Source organism: Eupeodes corollae, chromosome 1 (assembly GCF_945859685.1).
Source record: "Eupeodes corollae chromosome 1, idEupCoro1.1, whole genome shotgun sequence".
NCBI classification, from domain to species: domain Eukaryota; kingdom Metazoa; phylum Arthropoda; class Insecta; order Diptera; family Syrphidae; genus Eupeodes; species Eupeodes corollae.
The window spans coordinates 96,390,785-96,418,073 of NC_079147.1; the positions used below are offsets into that span (position 1 = coordinate 96,390,785).

At 33.7% G+C, this 27,289-nt stretch overlaps 1 protein-coding gene across 1 annotated transcript in view; it reads right to left on the reverse strand.

Moving 5' to 3' along the window:
• The window catches only part of LOC129942614 (homeobox protein abdominal-B), a 133,210-nt gene extending 129,453 nt beyond the window's left edge, over nucleotides 1-3,757 (reverse strand). Inside the window, exon 1 of the mRNA XM_056051629.1 lies at nucleotides 3,291-3,757. Within this exon, the coding sequence (XP_055907604.1) occupies nucleotides 3,291-3,336 (46 nt within the window). The 5' untranslated portion in view covers nucleotides 3,337-3,757. The remainder of the gene's footprint in view (nucleotides 1-3,290) is intronic.
• Nucleotides 3,758-27,289: the final 23,532 nt, after the last annotated feature.

Below are 27,289 nucleotides of genomic sequence, written 5' to 3' on the forward strand. Positions count from 1 at the left end.
CTTAAGAATGAACAATGAAAATTATTATTGAAAAACGCTGTTTAACGAAGATGCCCGTTTTTTAAAATTGAAAAATTCATGTCAATCTATCCCGTCTGTCGATTTGTCTTGCTAAATAATTTAATACTCATGACAATATTTTATGTGAGATAAATAAATTGAAGCAATATCTTTCCTTGTCCTCCAAATATTTGAGTCTAAAACCATTTCTTATCTTTTTTTTGTAGGTTTTCCTGTTTTGTAAAAAAGTTGTCAGTTGAATTTAAAAAAAAGTAATCTTAAAATTACCAACAACATTGTGAAATAATTTGATTTCAAAATCTATTTTGTACCAATTTTAGTTGCATTTTTTGAAAGTTTTTAGTTCAAATATAAGCACATACAGATTGAAGTTTCTAAAAACAATATCTTACATTAACAACAAAATTTACCACAGAATGAAATTATTTTCAAGAAAATATCTTTAATTTTTGATAAGATATCGAGAATAGAGAATAATTTTTTTTAACAATTTTGTGTAGTATTTTTTGTAGATTTAAATTTTGATGAAAAAACTGACTCTTGGGTTCTTATATAAATTTGACTGAATGTCGAATCGAAAACAATAATGTTAAAACGTTTAAATTAGTTTGAAGCCAATATCTTTAATTTTGAAAGAGATATTTACATAAGCCGAAAATCAATTTTTACCAACTTTTAGTAATTTGTTTAGGGTTTTTGTATAAAAACTGACAATTCAATTTTTATAAAAGTTTTACCACATGTCAAAAACGTTATTCTTCATTGCATAGAATTATATTGGAGATCAAATCGTTTTTTATTCGGAAAATATTTTAGGTGGCAATTATTTTGTTAAGTTTTTTTGATTTATAAAAAAGCCGATAGTTGATTTCTTTTAAAATACAATTTTAGTTTGGTATCACGTCACAATATATTTATAATTCTAAATTTAATACAATTCGCTAGCGTTACTAGTTCATGAGGTATGTTGGACGTATAGACGTAAGATTTGAGCTATTGAACAATCGGAACTTATTGCATCGCTTAAGAACACTTGGTGATGTTGTAGCCAAAAAACCAAGTTTGTCGCTTCAAAACTAAAACCTATCGATAACTAGTGACATCGCATCTAGGAATCAATTTCCCAGTTCTCTATTGAAAATGGTTTGATGTGAAAGGCGTTTATTTTCAAAAATAAACTGCAATCGCAGCCAAATAATATTTACTTATGTTAATGTAAATATATCACAATGAAAACTGTTAAAAAAAAATTGTTCAAAGAAGAAGCACGTTTTAGAAAATTGGAACAATTCGATTCAAAACCAGCTAAAAAAACACAAACAATTACTTTCAATTCGAATATAAATAAAACAAAATTATAATTACTCCAAACGAATATTAACTTTATAAACAATGGCCTTCTTAATGTATAGGTTTTTAAGCACAACTACATATTAGTTTAGGTTTATATTTCCAGTAAACAGCTTAATATTCCATTTTTAAATAAATGACTATGTGGCTTCTAACAAAGAAATTACGGGTGCAAGTTTTAAAATTAATCATTGGCATGTTATAAGTGTGAGGGGGTTTGTAGGGGCCATCACGTGTATTTTTCTTCCAAAATTGATTTTCTATTGAATACAAAAACTTTTAAGATCTTTAAAAATTAAATAAATCTACTTTTTAAAGTAAATTTGGTTTGGATGCTCTAGAAATGAGATTTAAACACCAATTTCAGAAATAAAAATGTCCCAAAACCGTCAAAATTAACACTTTCATCAAACTAATGGCTAATTGAAAAATAATTAACGTTTCATATCTATCAATTTGTCCTCTAGAGTCAGCTACAATCTTCGAACAAGCAGGCTGATGACAATAATAATTATAGAATATAGAAAGTTGGGTCCGAAAAAAATATGTAAAAAAAAGCTGTAAAATTCTTGATAACAGACTTTGTTTTATTTTCCTACAAAAAAACATCACATTTTTCTGGCAATCTTTTCCATTTTCTGGGTTTTTGTCTTCTTCGATATTCTGTCCACAAAAACAGTTTATATTATTTTTAGAAAATAGCTACACAGTTCCTAACATTTCTAAATGAAATACACCAAAAACCCTCTAAACAATTGTATTTATGATTTTATATATGGCATATAGAAAAAAAAAGTTGGAATCTTGAAATTTTGTCATGTGTAGAGAGTCGTCTAAATTAAATAGTTAGACCATTACCCATGTTCTGCATTTTACTTCTTGTGAATACACTTTGTGAAAGTGAATTTGGCTGTTCCAAAATTCGTTATTGTGAATCGGATTTTCGAACATGCAAATGGATGTTATGTATTTCCGTTTGTTCCATTTTTTGAATACATTCAAATCACATTTTTTATTTCTTCGAATTGATCTTTGATAGCTTCATTCCTTCATTCTGCTAGGAATCGGAGGGTTGCTGCAAGTTTTTGAATTGAAGGAATCCATGAAGATATGATGAAAGATTATATTTCCCTTAGAAGATATAAAAATGCGTCTTTGCTTAATGTTAAATTACAATGAAAGTTTAAAAGAGGAAACCAAGAATTTACTTTATTTATCAGAAGAATTCTACATAATTTTCACACCTTAAATTGTGTCAGGTATATCCAATATATTTGATTTGGCTCGCAAAATTCGTCTTCTTATTTTTTCTCTTGAATTCTGCTTCCTGTTTTTACTTAACATTGCCAATAATACTGCATTCATTTTCAAAACAGCAAAGATTTTACTTCAGAAACAAAACAAAAATGGATGATCCTAAGTTCTGACAGTTCGAAGCATTTCCGAAGTTTTCGAAATCGATTAAATTGAAGAACGTGCAATTTCATTTCACGTGAAATTGAAAAGTGATTTCAATTCACTTCCGATGGAAATTCGGAACATGGGCTAAAACTAAATTTGTTTATTAAGCCCTTGAAATGTGTAAATGTACGTTAAAGATTAAATTTTGTCCGCCTCCTTTAAAAAACCTTAAAGAACATTTTTAAGCTGTGCTCAAAAATTAAGCTGAACAAAAGTCTGGATCCGCCGTTGGGTTTAACACAATGTGAGGTTTTGATAAGCAGGGTAGGATTTGTTTCAATCTTGTTCCCTGCAGAATTTTTTGTTCGATTTTGATGTTTTTTTTTTAGAATTAGACGAGATATAATTTATATAAAGTTTTATAATCCTAAAAACCACATATCCTGGTCTTTATAAAAGGGCATATAAACTAAATAAGTGTAAAAACAAACTTAAAATAAAAAAAAAAATGTAGTTACCTCTTCGACTGAACTTCTTGAATCGCATATAAACCTCGTCAAACATTAAATTTAAACAAATTCAACTGAAACACTCATGAATTCACCAACAAAAATCTTTAACAGCCGATCGTTGTTTTCAAAAAGAATAAAACACTCACAAATATAAAAACGTCATAAACAATATTCTAATGGATGAATTGTAAATCAATCAATTGGATGAGAAAAATCCAACAGAATTATTATTTTCATTAATAAAACATTAATAAAAACGCACAAAATTTACACAAAACAACAAACAAAAGTCAAGTCACAGCCAGCGGGTGGCATTAATAAGATGATTGAGATGGTGATGTTATTTTTGTTTGTTTTATAGATCCACATAAGACATAACATCCATAGCACATAAAATTAACTCAAAATATAAGTTCTTTTTGTTTTCAGTTATTTCCGACGTTAACTTTTTGATTTTGGCAAAATCAATAATTTTAATTATTTTCCAATATTTCTTATGATAACATTTCGTCAAACGCAAAATATGTACATATTGACTTTGAACATTTATAATCTTTCGCTCTCAAAGAAAGTCTGAGAAATAAAAATAATAAATAAATAAAACAAACAATATATAATTTTATTAAGTCAATCAAGATGACCAATTCACTTCCAGCCAATGGCAATGCCAACCAAATGAACACTTTCTCGCACAACTTATACGACGGTACTAAAACCGCCCGATGATGTAGTAAACGTTGTGATTTTCGACGGAGAATAAAATTCTGGAAAAGTATCTTAGCTGGTGTAGATAGATATAAGGTCGACTTGTATAGTCCGTTTAGCTTTAGACATATAAACCTACAACGTACAATTTTATTCCTTTGGTGCCACAGTTGATTTCTGATGGTGCTGTTCAACAACATGAGAAAGAACGAATTAAGAGAGGGTTGTATTGTATAGTTATGGGGATGAGGATGAGGGGCTCCCTCTTCAACAAACTCGAGACCGGTATTTCAAAGGTCATACTATACTTTACTTTAGTGTATATGTTCCATTAAGTCCATATACTCGTACAAAAAGACCTATACATTTGGTTAGGTTATATTTCTGCCTCGAGTTAATGGTTATTTTTGTATGATTTGGAGGGAATTTGAATTCCGTTTAGTGGTCGAGTCGGTCGGATCGGTACGATGTAGCCTATATATGTGCTTTTATATACTGCTGTAGGGCTTAAATCGGTTTTTCGGTTTTATTGCCTAAGGCTTGAGTGTTTTTATTTCTTGTTCAAAAGAGAGATATCATATTTTAGTTTTATATTAAATACCTTTTAGTAATTTGTATGTAGAATATACTGAGAATAGGTTAAAAAATTTAAGAGACTTTATGAAAATAGCATTGCATAAAGAAATGTACAAAGTCAGTCCATTAAAACTCCATTAAAAACCTGGCATGTAATTGGGCTCCCTTAGTTGAGTATACATATATTTTTATAGAACGAAGAAGAGGGGGTGTTTTAAGATCTTATAAATATTTATGTAATTTCTATGGCCATCATTTAAAGTGATAGCTTTATTGATTTATAACATCTTTATATATACTTTATGGATAAGTATACCCTTCTTCCTATGTACAAAATAATTTGTGATGTGTATATACATATACCTATACCTATGTAATTACAGGGTTCAATAAAAGTACAGCTAACTACTGAATTATGAACCGTATAGAGGAGCCATAAAAGTTCTTCAATATCCAAGAGCCAAGACAGCAGCAAAGGTGTTAAAGGGAAACATGAATTGAGTTTCTCGTTTTTATTTCTTGTAATGATAGGTTAGTTTTGATGAACGAATAAATTCTGTTGAAGTTAAAGTAGGTAATTGGTTTTGAAAATATATATACAAAAAATAACAAGGTCGTCGAATTAGACACGAACCATAAGCGAAGTGAACGAAGTTAAACGGTTAAAAGTTTTATTTGATTTTTGTTATTATATTTTTAACAAATGTTATGAAGCTAGCACAAGAAAACGTTTTTATAGGAAATAGGTTATCACGATTATATATTTTCTTAAATTATTTACTTTTCTTTAGGTGTAAACGAAAAAGATATAAACATTGTTTACTGGTTGAATCTGAGGTTTTCTTAATTCTTTCTATACCAACAGTTTTCTGACCTCTGTGGCCCACTGAATCAAAATCCATTGTATACGTTCCATTTCGGATGTTTAACTGACAGTTTGGTTAACAGGTACGTTTAATATAAGTAATATGTGATGAAAATAACGTAAAAAGAAGTAGGAGGGATGCAAAGGGACGAAGTAACTTTTTGTTAAATTATTTAAAAAACTATATATTTTTTCTATACAAAATTATTTCGAATATTCATGATATTTTAGTCATTTAAAGGTTCTTAAAGTTGCAACGTCAGACCATTATTAAAAACAAGAAATCATTGAAAAAATTCAAGTCTTAACGGAATAATTAAGCTATAACTTACGAAATAATTGGAATATACAAGTCACTAAAATATGTAATTTCAATTATTCTGAGAAAAATTCCGCAAATAAAAATAAACCTTGAGCCACGAAAAACGATTTTCTTAAAATGTATTGTTCTATAAAACTATCTATACCGCGGGTTTATCTCTAATTCTCATCAACGGGCTACAAATAATGTTTCATACAATTCTCAATTTTCTGCTGATTTCTTGTGAGTACTAATTCTTTTCTTTAGTTTTATAATTTTCTACAAACAAATACTCATGAGCATCCTATCATCAGTTCGGCTTAAAGGCGGCACATGACACTATTCATGCTGCGTCTTAGCTTGTTCCTGATGTCCAGTGGAACAAATCTATGCTATGCTTCCTCGGATATAATTGCAGATATGATTTCTAGTATGGTTCATCTGGGAATGTAGACATTTTTCACGAATAGGGTTAAAAGTATTAAACCCAAGGTTAAATCATGGTTCGATTTGAGCTGCAAAGAGGTTATCAAAGAGAAAGAGCTGAGCTTCCGGTGTTTTAAAGCAAACCCAACAGAGGAAAACCGGAAAAGGTTTAAGCAAGCCAGGAAGGCCTGCAACGCCTATATTCGTAGGATAAAAATTTTACATGACAAAAATTAAGGCGAAAAATATTGCATTGTCCCAAAGGCAGTAAGAATTTTTTTTCATTCGTAAAAAAACATGAGGAATTCTTCCTCTCCCTCGGTTCCTACGCTTGTTGTCGATGACACTCCTTCAGATAGCTCTGTTGATAAAGCCAACTTATTTGTAAGGCAGTTTGCCTAAAATTCCAACTTACCAGATAGTGTCATGGCTCTCCCAAATCTTGAACTTGTAAATGATTCTATGGGATTAATCTTTTTCCGTACTCGAACTGTGACAAGAGTTCTTTAAGATCTCAACATTTATTAATCCGCTGGCCCCGATTGTATCCCCGCTATTATTCCGAACAGGTGTTCTTCCACGCTAGCAAAACCACTGCCTAAGCTTTTCCATCTATCCTATTCTTCTGGGCTCATTCCGAGTAGTTGGAAAACTGCATTTGTTTAGCCAATCCCAAAAAAATACAAATCTTTTTCTCCCACAAATTATCGACCAATAGCACTAACGTCAATTCTTTCCAATGTCATGGAAACGCTGATTAATTATCAGCTTAAGAAATATCTTGTGGAACGGAAGCTTTTTAATGACCGCCAATACGGCTTTGGTACCAATAGATCCTCCGGTGATCTCATAGTTCATCTCACTGAAGAGTGGAACAAAACTTTACATCGTTTTTGAGAAAGTAAGATTATTGCACTTGATATTTCAAAGGCATTTGATAAAGTCTGGCATCTTGCTCTTTTATCGAAAATGCGTGCTTTTGGTATTGACGAATCTCTTCTTCGGTGGACTAGAAATTTTCTTTCGAACCGTTCAATACAAGTTGTTTTGGACGGATTTAAGTCTGAAAAACATAATATAATTGCTAGTGTGCCCCGACCCTTTTTCTCAATTTTATAAATGATCTTCTCTATGCTACAATACATTGTTTCGCTGACGATAGCACTCTTAGCTTTTCATATTCGTTTCCAAACTCACAACCGTCTTTTTCGAATGTGGAACTGCAACGTCAAAATATGATAAGCTCATTAAATTCCGACCACACAGCATTGTACAATGGGGAATAAAAAACCGTGTTTATTTTAATGCTTCGAAAACCCAATGCTGTCTTGTATCGTTAAAGTGAGATATACCCTCTTTGCCACTATCCATGAGTGGCACTTGCAACAACGAAACTGAAAATCATCCTCGGAATGTGCATCAGCAACCACCTTTTGTGAAGCGATCACATACGCGATGTCGCCAAAAATGCCGCAAGATGTCTAGGTTTTCTGAGAAGATACAAGAAAATTTGCTCCCCGTCTGATCTGGCTACAATATACAGAACTTTATACATACGTCCGAAACTTAAATATAACTCTCATCTCTGGGCTGGTACTCCAGTAACTTATTTAAGCCTCTTGGACAGTCTTCAAAGAAAAGTATTTAGAATGATTGGTGGCATTAACATCATCACGTTTACGTCACTTGAACATCGACGAAAAGTTTCTTGTTTCAAAATATCATACACAATTTTCAAACTTAAGCAAAAGAATAAAGTATTTTCTAAAAATTTGCGCTAAAAAAAATAAAAGAAACTATAAATAAGAATGGTTCTCTATTTTTGCAATAGAATTATTTGATAAATTAAAATTATCGCTTGGCCCTAAATACATGGTCGTTGCACATTTATTTTAAATAACGTAATCGCATCTATCAATTTAGAATTAACCACCTTGACAAATGTCTTTAATAGTTTGGAATAATAACCATGTCTTTTCATTACCTTGCATTTTCTTTTAAGTTCACCATTTCATTTAATTCTAAAAATTGGCCTAGCTTCAGATTGTGACAAAAACGGAAACTAGCAAACACTTATAGTGCTCATTTGTAATCAAACTTAAAGTTCCTGGATGATAATTAAGAATGTTCGTTAGTTTTCCATCGTTTTTATTATTTTTTCCATCACCTTACGTATGGTACATTTTAAAATGTTACTATTTCTGTAAAAACTCAATTATTGCTTATTTTTAAACTATTTATAAATAATTATTTAAGTATGTGCAAATTCTTCACTATTGGAACTTTCGAAATATGTAATCCATATTTTTTTTGAAATGATATCCACATAATTCCAAAAGTACTTTGCTATACTAATATAAATACCCATGAATTTAACCTATTTCTAACCCTACAACCTTTTTGGATATATGTATTTATACATTTTTTTTTAAATCCCTGGTCGAATAAATTCCAATTTCCAAAGCCATCGGACACACCCTTGTACGATAAAGGTTTATCCATAACATTTATAATTTTATTTCATCGATTGCTCTACCATTTATATTCCGCCATTTAAAAGAAAAAGAAAAAAATACCCCATGAGAGAACTTTTGCCATAAATAATGTCCTGTCACACAATTTTAATGGAACTGCCCTAAATAAGGATTCTTTTTTTTGGCCTTTTACATTCGGGTCGATTAGTTTCCTTAGTTCCTTCTTCGGATTTGATGTCGATAGCATACTCTTCCATATGTATCTTCAATGCATGTAATTTCTTGTGTGTGCCATTTATGTGATATAGAGTAGCTCTCGAAATTGGGATAATATATCTGATAGAAATTATAAATACATAGATACTTTTCTCTTAAGAGTAATGACTAAAAACAATTTTCATTTTTCTTTATTACGTACATTCTTGTAGAAAAATGTAAAGCAAAACAAAATAAAGAGTGAAATCTTGAATATTTCATTTGATTTACTTTTGTTGATTTAAAAAAAGTAACTAAAAATATGACAAATTTCGTTCAGCCGTTCACAAAAACCAAGCCATCGAACTACTTAGTTAATACTTTTTAAATTGAAAAACAACCACTGAAATTTAAAATGTTTTGCCCAGGGATTAAAAGTGCAACTATTTTAAAATTCGTTTAAGTATTCGAACACAACTTTGGTACATTCGGGCGTATACGTGATTTTTTTTTGTAATATAGATAATCCGTATTTATCATAAACCTAAGTCAACTTGTATCTAACTTAACTTGTGTTCAATTCGTTAAAAATGAAGCAAGAAGTTTAAATTAAGAGAGACATTAAAAATAAATCAGAGAAAAAAGCCTAGTGACTTACACCTCTGAATCCTGTGTGCGAGCCATGACAGCGATGGAGTTAACCTACAGCTGATGGAGTCAACTGTAAATTCGATGTTTCTCAAAATTTTACCGAATGTTGAAAACAACATTTCTTATAAGATAAAATTAGTTTGCAGCCATGATCTCAAATTTTTTAAAAGATATTTTAGTGGAAAAACAATTTTTTCCAACTTTGAGAAATTTTATCCCGAATATGGTAAAATTTATCAAACCTAAAGGGAACTCATGGTTTGATTCCAGCTATAAGAAGGTAATTACGATCAGAGATGTAAGTTTTCGGATTTATAAAGCCAACCCCACTTAGGAAAACCGGAATAAGTTCAAACAAGCTAGAAAAACTTGTAACGACCACAGTCGACGAACCAAATTTTTGTATTAACAGAAATTAAGGCAAACAATACTACAATGTCCTAAAGGTAGTAAAAATGTCTGGTCATTTCTTAAAAACGTACGAAAAAGAACGTCATCCTCGATTCCAACGCTCGTACACAATGACATTGCCAATTTGCTTGTAGCACAGTTTGCTGTTAATTCCTGTTCCATCTTTCCTACTCTACAGGTTTCTTTCCGAGCGGATGGGAAACAGCATTTGTACAGCCTGTCCCTAAAAAAGGCGAATCATCCTTCCCCTCTAACTATCGTACAATAGCACTCACGTCCCTTCTTTCCAAGGTTATATAAACGCTGATAAGTTATCAGCTTAAGAAATATCTTGAAGAACATAAGCTTCTTAATGACAAGCAGTATGGCTTTTGTAGCAATAGGTCCACTGGTGATCTCATGGTTCATCTCACCGAACAGTGGATTAAATCTTTACATCGTTTTGGAGAAATTAAGATTATTGCACTTGATATTTCAAAAGCATTTGATAGAGTTTGGCATCAAGCTCTTTTATCGAAAATGCGTGCATTTGGTATTGGACGGTTCAAATCTGATATACACAAAATAAGCTCCGTTTTGTCTGCGAAGCTCTTTCCTATTTTTATAAATGATCTTTTGTCTGAAACTTCTAACCCACTAAATTGTTTCGCGGACGATAATATCCTCAGCGTTTCATATTCGTTTTAAGATTCTCATCCTTGTCCTTCAGATGTGGAACTTCAACGGCAGCGTATGATAAGCTCATATAATTCTTATCTCGACAGCATTGTACAATGGGAAATCAAAAACCATGTAGAATTTAATGCTTTGAAAACTCAAGTAGTAACCCACCCCCGATACCGCTATCCATGAGAGGCACTGGCATTCAGAAAAATAATCAACTTTCAGTACTCGTTATGATCACATATTCGATATTTCCAAAAATGCTGCCAGGTGCTTAGGATTTCTCCGAAAGTGCAAGAAATTTTTCACCCCTTCTGATCTGGCTGTAATTTACAAAGCTTTCATTCGTCGAAAACTCGAATATAACTCACATATTTGGGCAGGTGCCCCTAAAACAAGTTTAAGTATTTTGGACATGATCCAAAAAAGAGCTTTAAAAATTATAGGCGATGGAACTATAACCGAACAAATTACGTCACTTAAACACCGCTGCAATGTTGCATGCCTTTCGTTGTTCTATCGATATTTTTATAAACAGTGTTCTGTCGAATTAGCCAGTTGCATTTCCCCCCTCAAACAATTCAGCCGTAATACTCGCACTTCTAGGAATGCACATCAGTTTTACCTTGAGCTCAATTGCGGACGTACTGTTAAGTATAGAGAGAGATTATTTTCTTAAACGCACATCGAGAATGTGGAATGCTTTACCCAACTCTGTTTTTCCTTATCATTTTGATATTCATAACTTTAAGACCAATGTGCATCGGTATCTCCTCTTTAATCCCTCAATATTTTCCTAAAGCTCGCACTGTGTTAAACTTTAAACATGTTAAGGGTATTAACCTCTGATTGCCCGTTTATTATAAAAAATAAAGGTTTTTTGTAAGTAACTGTTAATTAGATTTTTCTTAAAATTTTATTGAGTGTTGACAACAATATTTTTTTAAAAGATAAAAGAAGTTTATAGAGCTAATCTCAAGGTTTAAAAAATATATTTGAGTCGAAAATCAATTTTTACCAACGTTTATACATTTTTAGGGTTTTTAATTTTATAAAAACTGCAAATTCAATTTTTTCTTAAAATTTAACCAGATGTCAAAAACGTTATTCTTTATTACACAAATTATTTTGGCGATCAAATCATTTTTTGTTTATTGATTTTGTTTTTTTGATATATAAAAAACCTTTAATTAGATTTTTTCTAAAAATAAATTTGTTATGTTACGTTACACGTCACGTTGCCGTGTATAATTTAAAATTTAATTCAAGTGTCTAGCGTTATTGGTTCGTGAAATATTTTGGGTTAACCAATGTTTTCACCTTTTTTTTAAATTGCTATGGTAAAAAAACCACCTACTCCATTTTTTTCCTGTATTATTATCTGTATGACAAAATTTATTTGAAGTCGATGTCTCTACTGGTTCTTGAACTATGGACGACAAAAAAAAATTTACGGACACACTAACCCACAGACACATCTCTCTAAAAATCTGTTTTTACGACTTTGGGTACCTTAAAACGTGAAGAAATGTCAAAATGTTCAATTTCACAAATCGGATGGATTACAATAGCTTAATATGGAATAGCTAACATAAATGTTTTCTTTTTAAAAACATATTTTTTCACAGTACTGTGGATGCCTGCACATAACCTATGTATGTATATATTTTTGTATACACTCATACAGAAGAAGTATCAACCCAAGGATCTCAATTTATTCGAGCGGAAATTACATTTTATCATTTTTCCTCAATACTACGTTACGCAGCTCTATTAAATGCAGTTATATCAAAGGGACAACTTTATTGCGCTTACACCCAAATAGAAAAAAACGATTCCAATTTTTCAACAAATAAATTCGCAGATAATAATATTTTTAGCAATAAAAGGCGTTTTATTTATGATACAAAAATATCAAAATATATAAACATAAAAACGAATAATATGAGTAAACTGTCAATTGGATAAAATTACACGTTTATAGGGCGATGATTTATTTTAGGAAAAATATATTATTTACAGTCAAACGGAAGCTTCACATTTGATTATATTTTTCTCAGCTTGATTCATCAATGCAGACTTCATGCTTTAATTTACGCAAACACGAATGTGTTATTATGCATGAAGGCAGAAGCAGACATCTTATCGCTTAGAGTACAGTGACATTAGATGACTTTGAAACTTGAGAGTAAAATTGTAATTATTATGGTGTCGAGACTGAGCGTCAAATATGAATACAAAAAAGTGTGGTTCTAAGAATAATGACTTTTAAGGAGAAGTAGGAAGTACATATACATTACACACTTGGTCAAGCTTCATGCTATGGTTAGCACAAGAATCTTGAGACTTGGTTTATCTTACTGTAGCATTTAAAAGGCGTAAGTGACTTAACTGCGTGCGTTCCTTGGAAAAGTTCATTGCACCATTTAACATGATAAATAAGAATTTACTTGTTTTTACTCACGCGATGCTGGATGTGGATTTACTCGAGCGTCGTGAAGGCCTATTAGACTTTGGAAGTTTATATCATAAGGAGAAAGAAATGTTGTGTAACGATTAGCCCCTCATCTTTGGGGAAAGAAAATCTGTTACCTTTAGATCATGTTCAATTGCCTTTGATTTTAAAAGAGTTCAAAAAGCCTTAAAAGTTGAAAAAAACGCAAAGAACAACCAGTAACACCATTTTGCCAAAAAGAACTTTTAATTATGAAATTGGGGTTTCTGACATACCTAGGGGTTGAGCTTTGTGAATTTATTTTGTACATTACAAGGAGCTGGATTTTAAAAAAAATGTGCATGTACACAATCTCGCACCTAGCCCAAATAACAGCAGGGAGGTTGCAGGTGGGCAGCATACATCCCCATACATATTTTAATGTTTATACGCCATAGTGCTGGGTGCTCACACTTTGAACAGGCGAACCATTTGGTTCTATTTCACTTTGAAAATAGGCCGTACTTTCTTACTTTAAAACTCAAAATGTCGTATTGCCTAAAATAAAGAACAATTTGTCAGAATGTCCAATTGGAAATGTGTGCATTTTAATTATTAAAAATTGATTTGGGCAATATGAAATGGATTTAAGGCTTTGTGGCATTTTTTTCTGAAAACGTTTTTGGACGATCGAATTATTTCTAGGAGCTATGAGATTTTTAGTAAAGAATTTTTCAATAAGGGCGGGTAGATGTTGAAATGTAAAAAAACAAAATTGTTTTATATTAATGACTATTTTTCAAGCGTCTTAAATGACGGAATTTTCGACAGAAACAGAAAATTTTACTGAATGGAATGAGCGCTTACAAATTTATTTCACCGACATTGATGTGACATTGGAGCCATCGACAAAGCAACGCTGTTGAAAAGAATCGGTACACATGCGTATTCACTGTTACGAGCACTTTGTGATCCAAAAAATCCAAGCGATAAAAAATAAGACGAACTGTGCACGCTGTTGGAAGAGCATTTTATGCAACTGGTAATGATTTATCGAGAACGATTGAATTTTTACACCGCATCAAAAAATTCAGATGAATCAGTTAATTCATGGTACGCACGCGTTAAAACATTAGCGCTGAAACGCAAATTTTCCAATTTAGATGAAGCTGTACGCGACGGATTTATCATGGGAATGACCAACAACCAGAAATTGTGTCAGAAATTTTGGAAATAGGACGAGAAGCTGACGATAGCGACGGAATTGAAGAAGGCGCTCATACAAGAGGTGAAACTCAAGGGTAACTTAATGTCAACGGAGGTAAACTTTGTCCGAGGCAACAACAGTAACGGGACTCAACGCAACCGGCGATCTAACGGAAATCAGCAAAAAAGCGGATGCATGCAAACATTGTCTCTGGAGGACACACAAATCACAAACTTGCAAATTAAGAGACGCTACTTGCGATAAAAGCGGAAAAAAGAGACATTTAAAGCCGATTTGCGGCTCAAAAGAGGAGAATTTATCGACAAATTTTGTTAATTTAAATCACACTATTTCGCATGTTCAAAAAACTTATGCTAATATTTCGACTTTCGTTAACACAGGTATTTAAGTTGGACCGACATGTGGTGATGGAACGGATTGGTACTCCATTTTTAATACTTCCGGGAGCCGTAAGTCAGAAACTTTCGATTTAACTGTGTATATCTAATTCGATGTGACACTGGGTCTCCAATTTCGTTGATGGTCTTAACTCATACAAATACGATGAGTACGGTGGTCATGGAATAGAAATAATCGGTGAGTTTTTACCAAACATAAAATATCGAGATCAAACTGAGGAAGTAGAAACTTTGGTCGAGATGGCCAGAAGCATGATTGTGCACAGTGGACTCGATGAAGTTTTTTGGGCGGAGGCAGTCGCAGCTGAAGCATACTTACGCAACCGATCTGCAACAAAGTCCCTTGTTGATAAAACTCCGTATGAAGTGTGGACTAGCAAAAAGCCAACAGTATCCCACCTTAAAGTTTTTGGTAGTTTAGCCATTGCTGTCGATAAAACGCAAAGTAAGAAATTTCATTCTAAAGGTAAAGAGCTGATAATGGTTGGCTACTTCGACACATCCAAGGCTTACCGGTTGTATAACCCCGCATCGAAAAGAGTGATTGTCAGTTCCAAAGATGCAGTGTTTGACATAGTTACGTATGACGCTGGTCAGGTTGAATGTTTGGGTACGAAAAGTGAACTGGATATTGGCCGAAAAGAAATAAGTTCAGAAAAACGTAGACGTGAGAAGGAGGATGACAGTTCGAATGATGACTGTGAGAAAGTTGTCAAATTCTGGAAGGCGTGGGCATCCAAGAAAAGAACGTCATGTCTTGAATCTGTTGGAGGAAGATGACGCTTTTATTCCACAGAGTGTCGAGGAGGCTGTAAGTAGCAGGGATTCTAAGTAATGGCAAGCATCGATGCAGAAGGAGTATGACTGTTTGGTGAAGAATGACACATGGTCGTTAGTTGAGTTACCAGCTGGGCAGAAACTCGTTGGCTGCAAATGGGTGCTCAACATAAAGAGGAATGCCGATGGTAGCATTCATAAGTATAAATCACGTTTGGTCACAAAAGGTTGTAGCCAGCAGTAGCAGTTTGGTGTTAATTTTACTGAAACCTTTTCACATGTTGTAAGGTATGCAACCATTCGTATGATTATTGCGTTGGCTTGTGAACATAATCTGCATCTACACAAATTGGACGTGTCATCAGCGTACTTGAACAGTGATCTCCATGACACTGTTTATATGAAGCAGCCGGAGCCGTTTGTCGACAAAGATTTTTCAAAAAGAGCACTGAAACTCAACAAAGCACTGTATGGGCTAAAACAGAGTGAGCGAGAATGGAACGAAAAATTAGATTCCGTTCTGAAAAAGACTGGTTTTTCACCGTGCGTCAGTGAGCCGTGTGTGTACACAAAAAATCATAAAGGTAATTTTAATATTATCGGTGTGTATGTTGATGATCTCATTCTAGCTAGCTCAGAGTTTCATGAGCTTACTGCGATTAAAGCTCAAATATTGAATGAATTCGAAGTCATAGATGGAGGTAAGCTGGAATATTTCTTGGGTATGGAAATAAAGCCCGAGGGCGACACTAGTGCTGTTACTGTTTGTCAGCAGCAGTACATAAATAACCTCCTGAAATACCAATACCAACAAATGTATCTGAAGTTAAGGCATTCATCAGAATGGAACATTTTTACTATAAATTTGTTCCGAATTTTGCACAAAAATGGAACCTTTTTATAAGTTATTGAGAAAAGACACTAAATTTCATTGGAATGACGCTACGAATTCTGCATATGAATTATTTAAAAAAGAGATAGCCGGAGACCAAGTGTTAGTTCGTTCTGATAGAGAAACCAGTTATTTTAACAACAGACGCATGTGATACAGCAGTGGCTGTATCGTCATCGTTTAAAGCTTAACTAAATTATACCAATTTTTGATAAGCATTAATTTAATTTTGCAAACTGACAATAAACCAATAATTTCAATATTCGGAGAGCACAAAAGCGTTCCTTTGATGGCGGCGGCAAGAATGCAACGGTGGGCATTCATTTTGTCTGGTTTTAACTTCAAGATACGTCATGTAAAGGGTTCATTGAATCACGCTGATACTTTATCACGCATACCACAACTCAAATTTGAAAATGATTCCACGAGCGTAAATAAATTTATCAATTTTATTGATGTTGAACAGGAAAATTATCTTAACATTATTAATTCGAATAATCAACTTCAATTAAGTTTCAAAAATATTCAAATTGAAACACAAAGAGATAAAGTTTTGTCCAAAGTGATAGACGCTGTTCAAGCCGGTACAGTGTTGACCTTAACATGTGATGAATTTATTCCGTATAAAAATAAGGGTAATGAATTATCGGTCCAATCCAATTTTGTATTATGGGGCAACCGTAGCATTATCCCTAATAAATTAAGAAAACAAATTTTGTTGCATTTACATAAATCCCATTTAAGTATAGTCAAAAACAAGGCATTAGCCCGTTCATTCATTTGGTGGCTCAAAATCAATAGAGACATTGAAGATTTAATTAAGTCATGTCATGAATGCAGATTACACCAGCCCAGTCCAGAAAAAAGTGCATTGATTCCATGGAACCCAGCGGATCATGCGTGGTCAAGAATTTACATAGCTATTCGATTACCGCATTATTGTGCATTTTACCACGGAAGTTTCTCCATCACAAGTTATGTTCAACCGAACAATTAAATCACGTTTTACATTGTTGAAACACCTTTGGTAAGGAAAGCATTGTTGAAGCCCAAAAGAAAAATTTCGAATTTTCGAGGTAAAAGAGAAGTAGCATTTGAGATTGGTGATAAAGTATACATTCGTGACTATACCAATCCCAACAAAGAAATAGTAATTTACCGGTAATCAAACAGCACACATCTCTTTTAATATACTTCAATAAAATTGTTTACGCTGCTATGACATATTTAATCTAGTCGCTATTGTTTTGGCCGAAAAGACCTAACGCCGAGTTGTTACATTCTTAAAAGTCTGATTTTTACAAAGTGACGCAGATTGAGAATGGAGAGGCTTATCAACAACCATTCTTATATTTTCCAAATGTAACTATTCTGCTTATTAAGGTAGCCTACGGAATTACTAGCAAACGACCGGCTTGAGATCTTGTTTTAACTGAGCCTTAGCCCCTAGACCTATGTTTCGAAAACGTCTTGTAATCTAATTTGAATGCGTACCTGTCAAAAGAATACAACTGCTCAAAAAGATATTCAAAAATATATGAAACATAAAAGAAAACTTTTATACCTACACCAGTAATATTTATTTTATATTTTGTTACTTTTTTAGTCAGTACGAATTGCAATTTCTTCCAAAACTTTATTTTATAGTTGTTCCAATTTTATGTTATTTTCTTTTTTATTTTATCCGCATTGATTCATTCCCTGAACTCTTTCAGTTTTTAAAAATTCAACAATGTTGCAAAAATTATAAACACATTTATAAATTATTGTTTCTTTAATGATCGTTTTTTTTTTTTAAATCTAAATCTGAAATATCTTTTACAAAAAGACACCTCAACTCTTTGAATCTTTATCTGCACCTCCATTTTGAAGGAACAACTTAAGCTTGTATTGAGTAGATACAATAATTTCATACAATTTATTAACTCATAAACAAACACGTATTACAATTTGTTTTTATTGTACTTATTCTTGGCAGTAAAATATTAAAATGGGAATTTAAGTGTAAAGGCGACACAGACAAACAAAAAGCGGGTCTTCAAAATGCTGTGGACATTAATATAGCAATGGAAGACTTTTATATCCTAACCACAAAAATATATAAGGCAAAGGAAATAAATTCAGTTGTATTATTTATGGTGGAACTTTGAAGGTAACAGATAAAAAGGATAAAATAGTAGTCAATGGATATGAAAATATTATAAACAAAGGCGTTGTTTTTACAATTTCATTTATTTATGTAAAAAAAAAGTACATTAATGCAATATAAAATGGATTCTGGTTTATGATTTTTAATTTTAAATACAAATTTATTGTACTTGCATCACCCAATAAAATTATCCACCGAGCTTGGTCCCTAGCTAGATGTCTGCTCTAGCACACTCAAAGTTGGATGAAGGCACTTTCCACTCGTGCGTGCATCCTTATCCACGGTTTTTGACCCTAAAGTGCGATAGCAAAACTTTGGTTGCTTGCTTAGCACAAAAGGAATAGCGCTTAGCAAGAGTAATTCTTTGTTTGATCTCAACGCTGGTGTTGTTCGCTGCATTTATAGCGGAGACCACAAATAACTTCCTCAAAGTTACGCCTTTCGATGGTGACGTTAAGACCGAGACGTCGCGTCGGTGTTGTAGGTCCTTTCTTGATGACAACATGTAGTGTTGAGGTGGGAGCACTGCACTATCATTTCAAGGATGATATTAAAGTAATCACATGACAGCGCGTTATTTTGTACAAAGCCTTTTTTGACATCAAAGGGTTCGGTTAAGTTGTTTCAAACCTTTATTAATCAGCGCGAACTCTCCATGGTCATCCTGCTTAACCGGACAAGTTTGGCAGGAATGTCAATGGCATGACATTGCTCTATACAATCATACTTGTAGATGCTGACATGTATTGTATGTATTGGGTGGCGCAAAAGTCCGTTGAAAACTAGGGCTTAGTGACTAACAACTCTCAACCATTCCTGTGTGCGAGTACTGTTGTCAGGGATGGAAGGGACCTACAGCCGAATCCAAACGGCAAAAAATTTGATAAAACACTTTTCATGACAAGAATTACTCTTGGAGAATTGTTCAATTCCTCGCAAGAGGCAGTACCTACCCGTGGAAAAAACTTTTGGTGGCATTGGCAGGGATCGAACCCAAGACCTCTCGCATGACAGTCCATCGCACTAACCATCAAGCCACGGGTACTTTTAGTTTGGTTAGTCGATGAAATACGTCCTGCGGAAATCGACGGCATTATTTCTGCGGAAATTCCAGGTCCCTCTACTGATCAAATATTGTTTGATATTGTTACAACAAATATGATTCAGATGGAAAGTGTATTAAAAGTTTTAAGAAAAATGTCACTAACCATGCGATCACAAACGTTGATGGATATCCAACATATCGTATGAGATATCCCGATAATGGCGGACAATCATTTGTTGACAATATTAACAGCGTAGACAATGATATTGATAACCGTTGGGTGGTCCCATTTTCTCCTTTGCTGAGTAAAACATTCAATTCTCATATTAATGTTGAGTTCTTTAGTTAAGTGAAGAGCATCAAATACATTTGCAAGTATGTGAATAAAGGCAGTGATATGGCTGTATTTCGGGTTGAAAATACCAATGTGCGCTGACCTCGATTCACCAACGCCCTAGCGACAGAACTTCGTTAGAGTGACATAGCCCAACCAAACAACAGAAACCTGACAAATACAGAAATTGACCAACATTTACAACAAATGAACGAAATAATAAAACGAACAAGGATTGGACAACACCAAAGTACAAAGAAGGGGACCAAATTAAAACTTACAGAAACGCGACTATTGAAGCACTACGTAGGCACAAGAGTGGCTTACTGACAATACTCAAAAACTTGTACAGACAACTTACAGACCCACACGACTTGAAGGATAGGACACTGAAGTCGTCAATAAAAAATGTCAATTTGTTGATTATGGAGAACTACAGGTTATCAATAAACAAGTACTGGGACCGCAAGATCCGGTCAGTTTAATTCCAGTGACCCTAGTATGTTCCCTAAAATCAACAAGATATTCAGGAAAAAGAACGATAATGACCTTCCATGTCTGAAACTTCAAAGAACTGAAGAAAACAGAAACGTACTCAGGACAGTGCAAATAGATCCAGAAGAAGCCATTTTTGACGATGACTTTTACATAATTGAAGATCCGAAGGAAAAAGTGGGGGCGGTGGGAGCAGCCTTCCAGCAAGTGTACAAGGTGAATGTAAGCATTCGCCCCAACTACGACCTGGAAATCACTTTTACCTTCGAAATGATATCACACAATTACGATCTGAGAACCGTGGTTTCATGCGGTTCAATGACGACTCCTTGGCAAATGCCATAATTTCCGAGCAAACAGGAGTAAGTCCCTTGTTAGTGACGAAGGTTGAGCTTCAGCTCATCTTCAATTCAATAAAAAATAAAAAGTCAGGAGGTGTCGATGGTATATCCAATGTGTACTAAGACATTTACCGATGGAGGCAATTGACACACTCTTAAATAATGCATTGGAAGACCGATGTGGTTCATCCTCTCCCGAAAAAGGGAAAGGACAACTCCAACCCGTCAAATCTTCGGTCGATAAGTCTTCTTCCAAACATCAGCAAAGTTTTCGAAAAGATCATTAATTGGGCTCTGACTAAGTGGGCTGCGGACAACAAAATAATTCCGGATAAACAGTTCGGGTTCAAGGCGGGTCATGACACAATTCATGCTGCAACTAAGCTCGTTCATGGTCGATTTGAAAAAGGCCTTTGACACCGTATGGTTAAGGGGTCTTTACCTAAAACTGAGCAGGCTTGGCAGAAGCAAGCCATTGTTGTATATACTTTATGATATGCTCAACGGTAGAAAGTTTGTTTCAAAAAGTGGCAATGTAACTTCTACCACAACATTCTAAATTAAAAATGGTCTGGTCTTCAACAGGGAGCGGTGAATTCGCGAATTTCTCTTCAGCATTTACACCAGCGATCTGATAGGTAGTCTAACAAAGGGAATTGCGAACGCCGACGATCTAGTTGCGTACAGAACGGCCCGAAAGGTTGAGGTTATTAGAATTCTCTTGCAGCGTGATTTCGACAAGATTCAGCGATATTGCGATGACTGGAAACTGAAAATAAATGTCCAGATATCGGAGACAATTCTGTTCCGGACTCCGTTATCTGGGGCCACGAGGGATACGTGTAAGAACTGGCGAAAGATGGTCATCGTTGATCTTCACGGGCAGCCATTAGTGAGCAAATGTATAGTGAAGTACCTTGGTATCTGGTTAGATCAGAATTTATATTTCGACAGACATATAAATGCTCCTCTGACCAGGGCCAGAGACGTTTTTTAGTAGTTGACTTGACCCCAGAGTGAAGGTAATTTGCTACATGGCTCTCATTTCGGGTGTTCGAGCGGCAGTGTTTACGACGCTGTACCGGCTTATATCGAACAGCCGAATCTTCGTACGTGCATTACTATTCCAACGAGGTCCTATACAAGGGGGCTCGAATCAACAGAATTGACAATTTTGTGATAAATATCGTTCAAGGTCACATTGCAAGAGCTATGTCTTCGACCAACAATTTAATATTCGGGGCGTTCTATCCGAACGACGAGTATTTTGAAAGTGCATGCTTGAGCGGCTTCATTCCACCAGAAGCATTCCTCTTTTTAGATAGATGCGGTCTGATACAGGAGAGATTGGCAGTTCCGTTAATCTAACACGTCAGATGACGACCCGTGGATAAGTGACTCCTTTAAAATCGGGACGTCATGACACAAGGCGGAGTAGAGCTCCTTCCTGATAGGGTGAAGTAGTTTTAAGTAGAATACACAAAAACAAAATACAAAAAAATAAAAAAAATACAAAAAAAATAACATGGAATGAAAAAAAATTAAAAATAAAAAGACAACAAAATATGAAAAACAAAAAACGTTAAATAGTTAGATTTGCTGCCTCGGTTTTTTTAGTGTTAAGTATTTTATAGGTAGAATAAGTAGTTTTAGTTAGCTTTAAGTTTTAAAATAAGAACCTTATTTATTTTTTTATTTATTTATTTTAGCATTAAGTATTATTGTTTAACTTTGAGTGTCCGTATGGGACCAGTGAGTTAATTGTAAGGTATGGTTAATTAGGCTAGTTCTATGAATTTTTGTCTAGCTTTAGATTGAAGTAATAAAAATGAATTTAAAAAAAAAGTGCGTTGGACTGTAACGCCAGAGGACTTGGGTTCGATCCCTGCATGTGCCACCTAAAGTTTTTATTCACGGGTACTGCCTCTTGCAAGGAATTGACAAATTTTCCAAAAGTAATTCTTGTCATGAAAAAGTGCTTTCTCAAATTAACCGTTCGGATTCGAAATATAAACTGTAGATTCCCTCCATTCCTGACAAAATTACTCACACACAGGAATGGTTGAGAGTTGTAAGTAACTAGGCCCTGGTTCTCTACGGACTGTTGCGCCACCTTATTTTTTTTTTTAACAATGCTTTAATAATAATACCATTTGAAAACCGTGCTTGAAAACATTTCTAAACCTCAGAAAAAATCCTGTTTAGACACTGAACTATTTTGCATCTAGCCTCACCTTACACCTCATATAGATAAGCAAAATAACAATACATGCATTGGTAGGTACCTTGAAATACCTATTCCTCTTCACATTTCATATTGTGCTCATCATAAGTGCCAATAAATCAGAACACCTTCTTTCTTTTAATAAGGTTGTTAGCACCATAAATATTTGGTTTCATTTGTTTTCTGTAACTGCTTATAAATCAGTAAGTATATTGTCTATTTATTGACATTTTTTTGTTGTTGTTACTGCAGACGAAATGCTATATAAAAATTTTATTTTATTTCACTGGCACGGTATATTGTCTATATTATATAGACAACACATCAAATTCAACGACCTACTAATTGACATCAATAAAGCATGCTAATTTTACTTATTCATATTTATAGACCTTATATATACGTGCAATGTACATAAACATTGTTATTATTGTTTGCATATACAAGTATAAATATACATCTATCAGATGAGAATGAAAATCCAAGTTATCAAAACTATCAATAAAAATTAATTTTATTACCAAATTAAATGGGTGTACGGTACGTAAAACTTAACGTAGGTTTATATTATACAAATATTGATTCAAATAGACATAAAGTCTGCCACAAATTGTTACTGCTGCTGCTGTTCTGTTGAAAAGTATCCTACACCCCTTCTCCCCCTCCTCATGCAAATTTACAGATAGTTAAACTCATTCACGCATGCCTCTGTCAATATATTTAATTTTCCGACTATCTGAAACGTCAAAGTGTCTTACTGTAGACAATATATACTCTTTCGCGCTTTTCCATTAACTTCATACCGAAATATCTCAGGCAGAAGAAGGAGAAGGCGTGTTCTAAAATGTAATATACTTCATCGCAAAGTCATTTTATTGACGACACGATGACGACGTAGCATAATTAGACATCTCGAAGTCGTTCATGCGGCGTGGCAGCCGGCGCGACGGGCGCTGTACCTAATGAACTTCAGTAAAATATGCGTCAAAAGGAAACATGGCAAAAGACACATCTCAGAATTCTGAAATGTCATCAGTCAGTAATATTGTTCATCTCATCACCACCATCACCGCCACCTAGAGGATGAATATAACATCTTTTTGACTGAAGTTTGGTATAACTTTTGCAACAAAATGGATGTTTATGGCATGCCCCCATTGTTCGTTTGTTAAAATATTTGCATGTAAATTTATAGTACCTACATACACTATACCTTTAACTCATCTGCTCTCTTTTTAGTCAACAAAGGACTTAAATATTCATTCAAGTCGAATGAATTTATGTGTGCGGGAAGTTTTGCCCTTATATTTGTTCCAAAGAAACACTATACTCGTACAGTGAGGAATTTGTCCTGAAATTACTCTACCTTTTTGCTTCTCTACTCCCGCAGTGTATGTAATGGCTTTTGCGCCAAACAAAAAGTCGTTAAACTTCACAGCAAGGATAATACATATTTGCATGTAAATTATCTTGGAACTTTTATGACACTTTCCTTGTAATTTAGGGTCGTCGTCGTAGTCGTTGTTGTCGTTGTCGTCATTGGTCTGTTTTTATTCTTGTATACCTATTCCTAAATATATCTATACCCTAATACAGTTGACTAGCGCAAGTTTTCAAGTCCTTTTGTAATAAAACAGGAGGGTTTTAAAAACAAATCTTAAGGAAGAATTGCCAGGTACAACAAATCGAACACAAAAAATGTTTTGAAAATATTTTTCCGAATTAAAAAAGAGACAAATTCAAAATGTTTGTAATGATTCGAAAGATCGTGTCAGAAATAATAAAAAATAAAGTATTTTAAATATCCATGCACTACAAGAACGACATTGAATACAAACCTTTAACGGCAAACTTGTCATTGTGTACCTTAAATAAATTTGTTTTAAATATTGTATCGGCTTGCACTAAAAGGGTGTTTCTTATAGGTATACAACTAAGATGTGTTTTTTTTTTATAAACATGCAATTTATTTTATGAGAATGAGAAGCTTCTGGAAATTTAATATGGGCTGATTTGGTCAAAGTCTTATCTAGTGACTAGTCTCATCTTCGATGGCCTTTCTTAACATTTGTGGCCTTATACCGTCAATTACGTGGGAAATATTATCCTATAAGTGGTCAATCGTTTCGAGCTAATTGGAGTAAACCTTCAACAATACATATCACCATTAACTGTAACGTTCCGACCAGAATCTTATAGAATCAGAATAACGAATTTGCGTTACGATATTTATGTTGGAATTAAAAACCAAACTAAAATTTAATCATTTTACAACTAATAAAATGGCAGCAAGTTAAAATAGTGTCACAAATACATATCTAAAAAAACGCACGTCATATAACGTCATATAACAAACATTTTGAAGCTCTGAGCCAAAAAGCAATCAATTCTAAGTTGAGGTTTTAAATACGAATATGTATAGGGTATTTCATTATTTGAAAAAAGTTTTTGAAATTTATTTGAGTTAACAACAAGTGTAATATTGAATATTTTAAACGGTTTACTTGGAAGTGCTTCCGTTCATTTGCTGCGTAGTACAAGTTTTGAGTTATATCGTATCACAACAAAACTGAGGCTAATTGACACTTGACAATTGTGATTTAATAATGAGACTAGATTGACAAAACAAAATTAGCTATCAAAGTTCGTGTTGACAAAACCAGTGTTGACCAGTGTTATTTGTGAGCTACAAAGGTTTTTCTATCAGCATAACGCATTAGTTCAATTGTTCAAAACTGCTCTTGATCGTATGCCATCTGAGAATCACAAAATTGTAATAATGGCTGATAAAACACATTTTGAAGAAAACGCAAGGCGATTTAATGCACCGACAATTGATGAGGTTGCATTTGTTATTCTTGATGATCAGTTTCAATCCCTTGAATTTGTACTTCATTGCAGAAATGATCAATTGCAACGTGTTTCGGAACTGCATCGTAGTTACGATGCATTAAAATACCCAATATTGATTGGAGAGGTGACGATGGCTACCATATCATAATACTAGTGATAGTTTCACGAGCAGGTGAATTATTGATCTATTTCCAGTGTGTGAGCAGGAGTTCAATTCTAATGATTTACTTTTATTTAAAGAATCGAATATAACCAAATTGAATATTCAACAAAAACATGTTTACGACACAATCATGCAAGCCATTTCCAATAATACAGTGGATTATATTTCTTGGATGCACCTGGTGCTACAGGCAAAAAATTTCGTTGTATCTTCGATTTTAGCGACTATTCGATCGGAACAGGAATTTGCATTGGCACTTGCATCTTCGGGAATTGTTGCTACATTATTAGAAAGTGGTCGGACCGCACACTCTGCATTAAAATTGCCATTGAATGTACAGGTGATTGAAACTCCTCTGCTATGGCAAAAGTTCTGCTATTAACGTCAATTATTTTATGGAATGAATGTACAATGGCGAATAAAAAATGCAAGATTTACTCGGTAATCAACAGCTTTTTGCTGGTGCTCTGATATTGATGTCAGAGGACTTTCGTCAGGCAATTGAATTTTTTAATTTATTTTGACCGGCTGTTATACCACCGCATTGCTTAAATCTGAAAATTGGTTCTTTGATTATATTATTGCGAAATATTAATACACCAAAACTGTGTAATGGCACCAGATTGGCAGTGAAAAAGTTATTGCCAAATTTGATTAAAGCTACAATCTTAACTGGTAAATCAAAAGGAGAAGTGTGTTTGATACCGATTATATCTATGATTCCAACTGAGATGCCATTTGAATCCAAAAGATTACAATATCCTGTGACTTTATCATTTGCGATGTTCATAAATAAGGCCCAAGGGCAAACACTTCACGTTTGTGGTGTCAATTTAGAGGAATCATGTTTTTCACATGGCCAACTTTATGTTGCCTATTCCAGAGTCGGAATACTCCCAACTGTTTATTTATTCATGCTCAAAATGGAAAAACTAAAAATATTGTTTATCCAAATGTTTTAAACTAACCCATATAGACCAACCATAGTAAGAGCACCCAATTCTTTTTTATTTTTAGTTTTTACTTTTTGCTAATTAATATAATATAAACAATATATCATTTGGATCATTTGGACTTTTAAACAACTAATAATTTAAAATATTTTTTTGTTTGAATAAAACAAATTAATAATCATTTTTTTTTTATTACTATGCCTTATACGTAGCGAAGCACGTACCAGGCCGCTAGTTTTGTATGTATGAAACTAAAATTTGTATTTTGGTGCTTTAAACTTTGTTGCTAAAAATACTACTTATAACTGAGAACTGAACCAAGAACATAATGTAAATAAATCCAGCCTGTAAGGCTTTCCTAAAGTATTATTTTCTTTCAAAATTGATTTTCAATTGAGTACAAACATTGCACTTACGTCCCTTCTTCCCAAGGTCATGGAAACACTGATTAA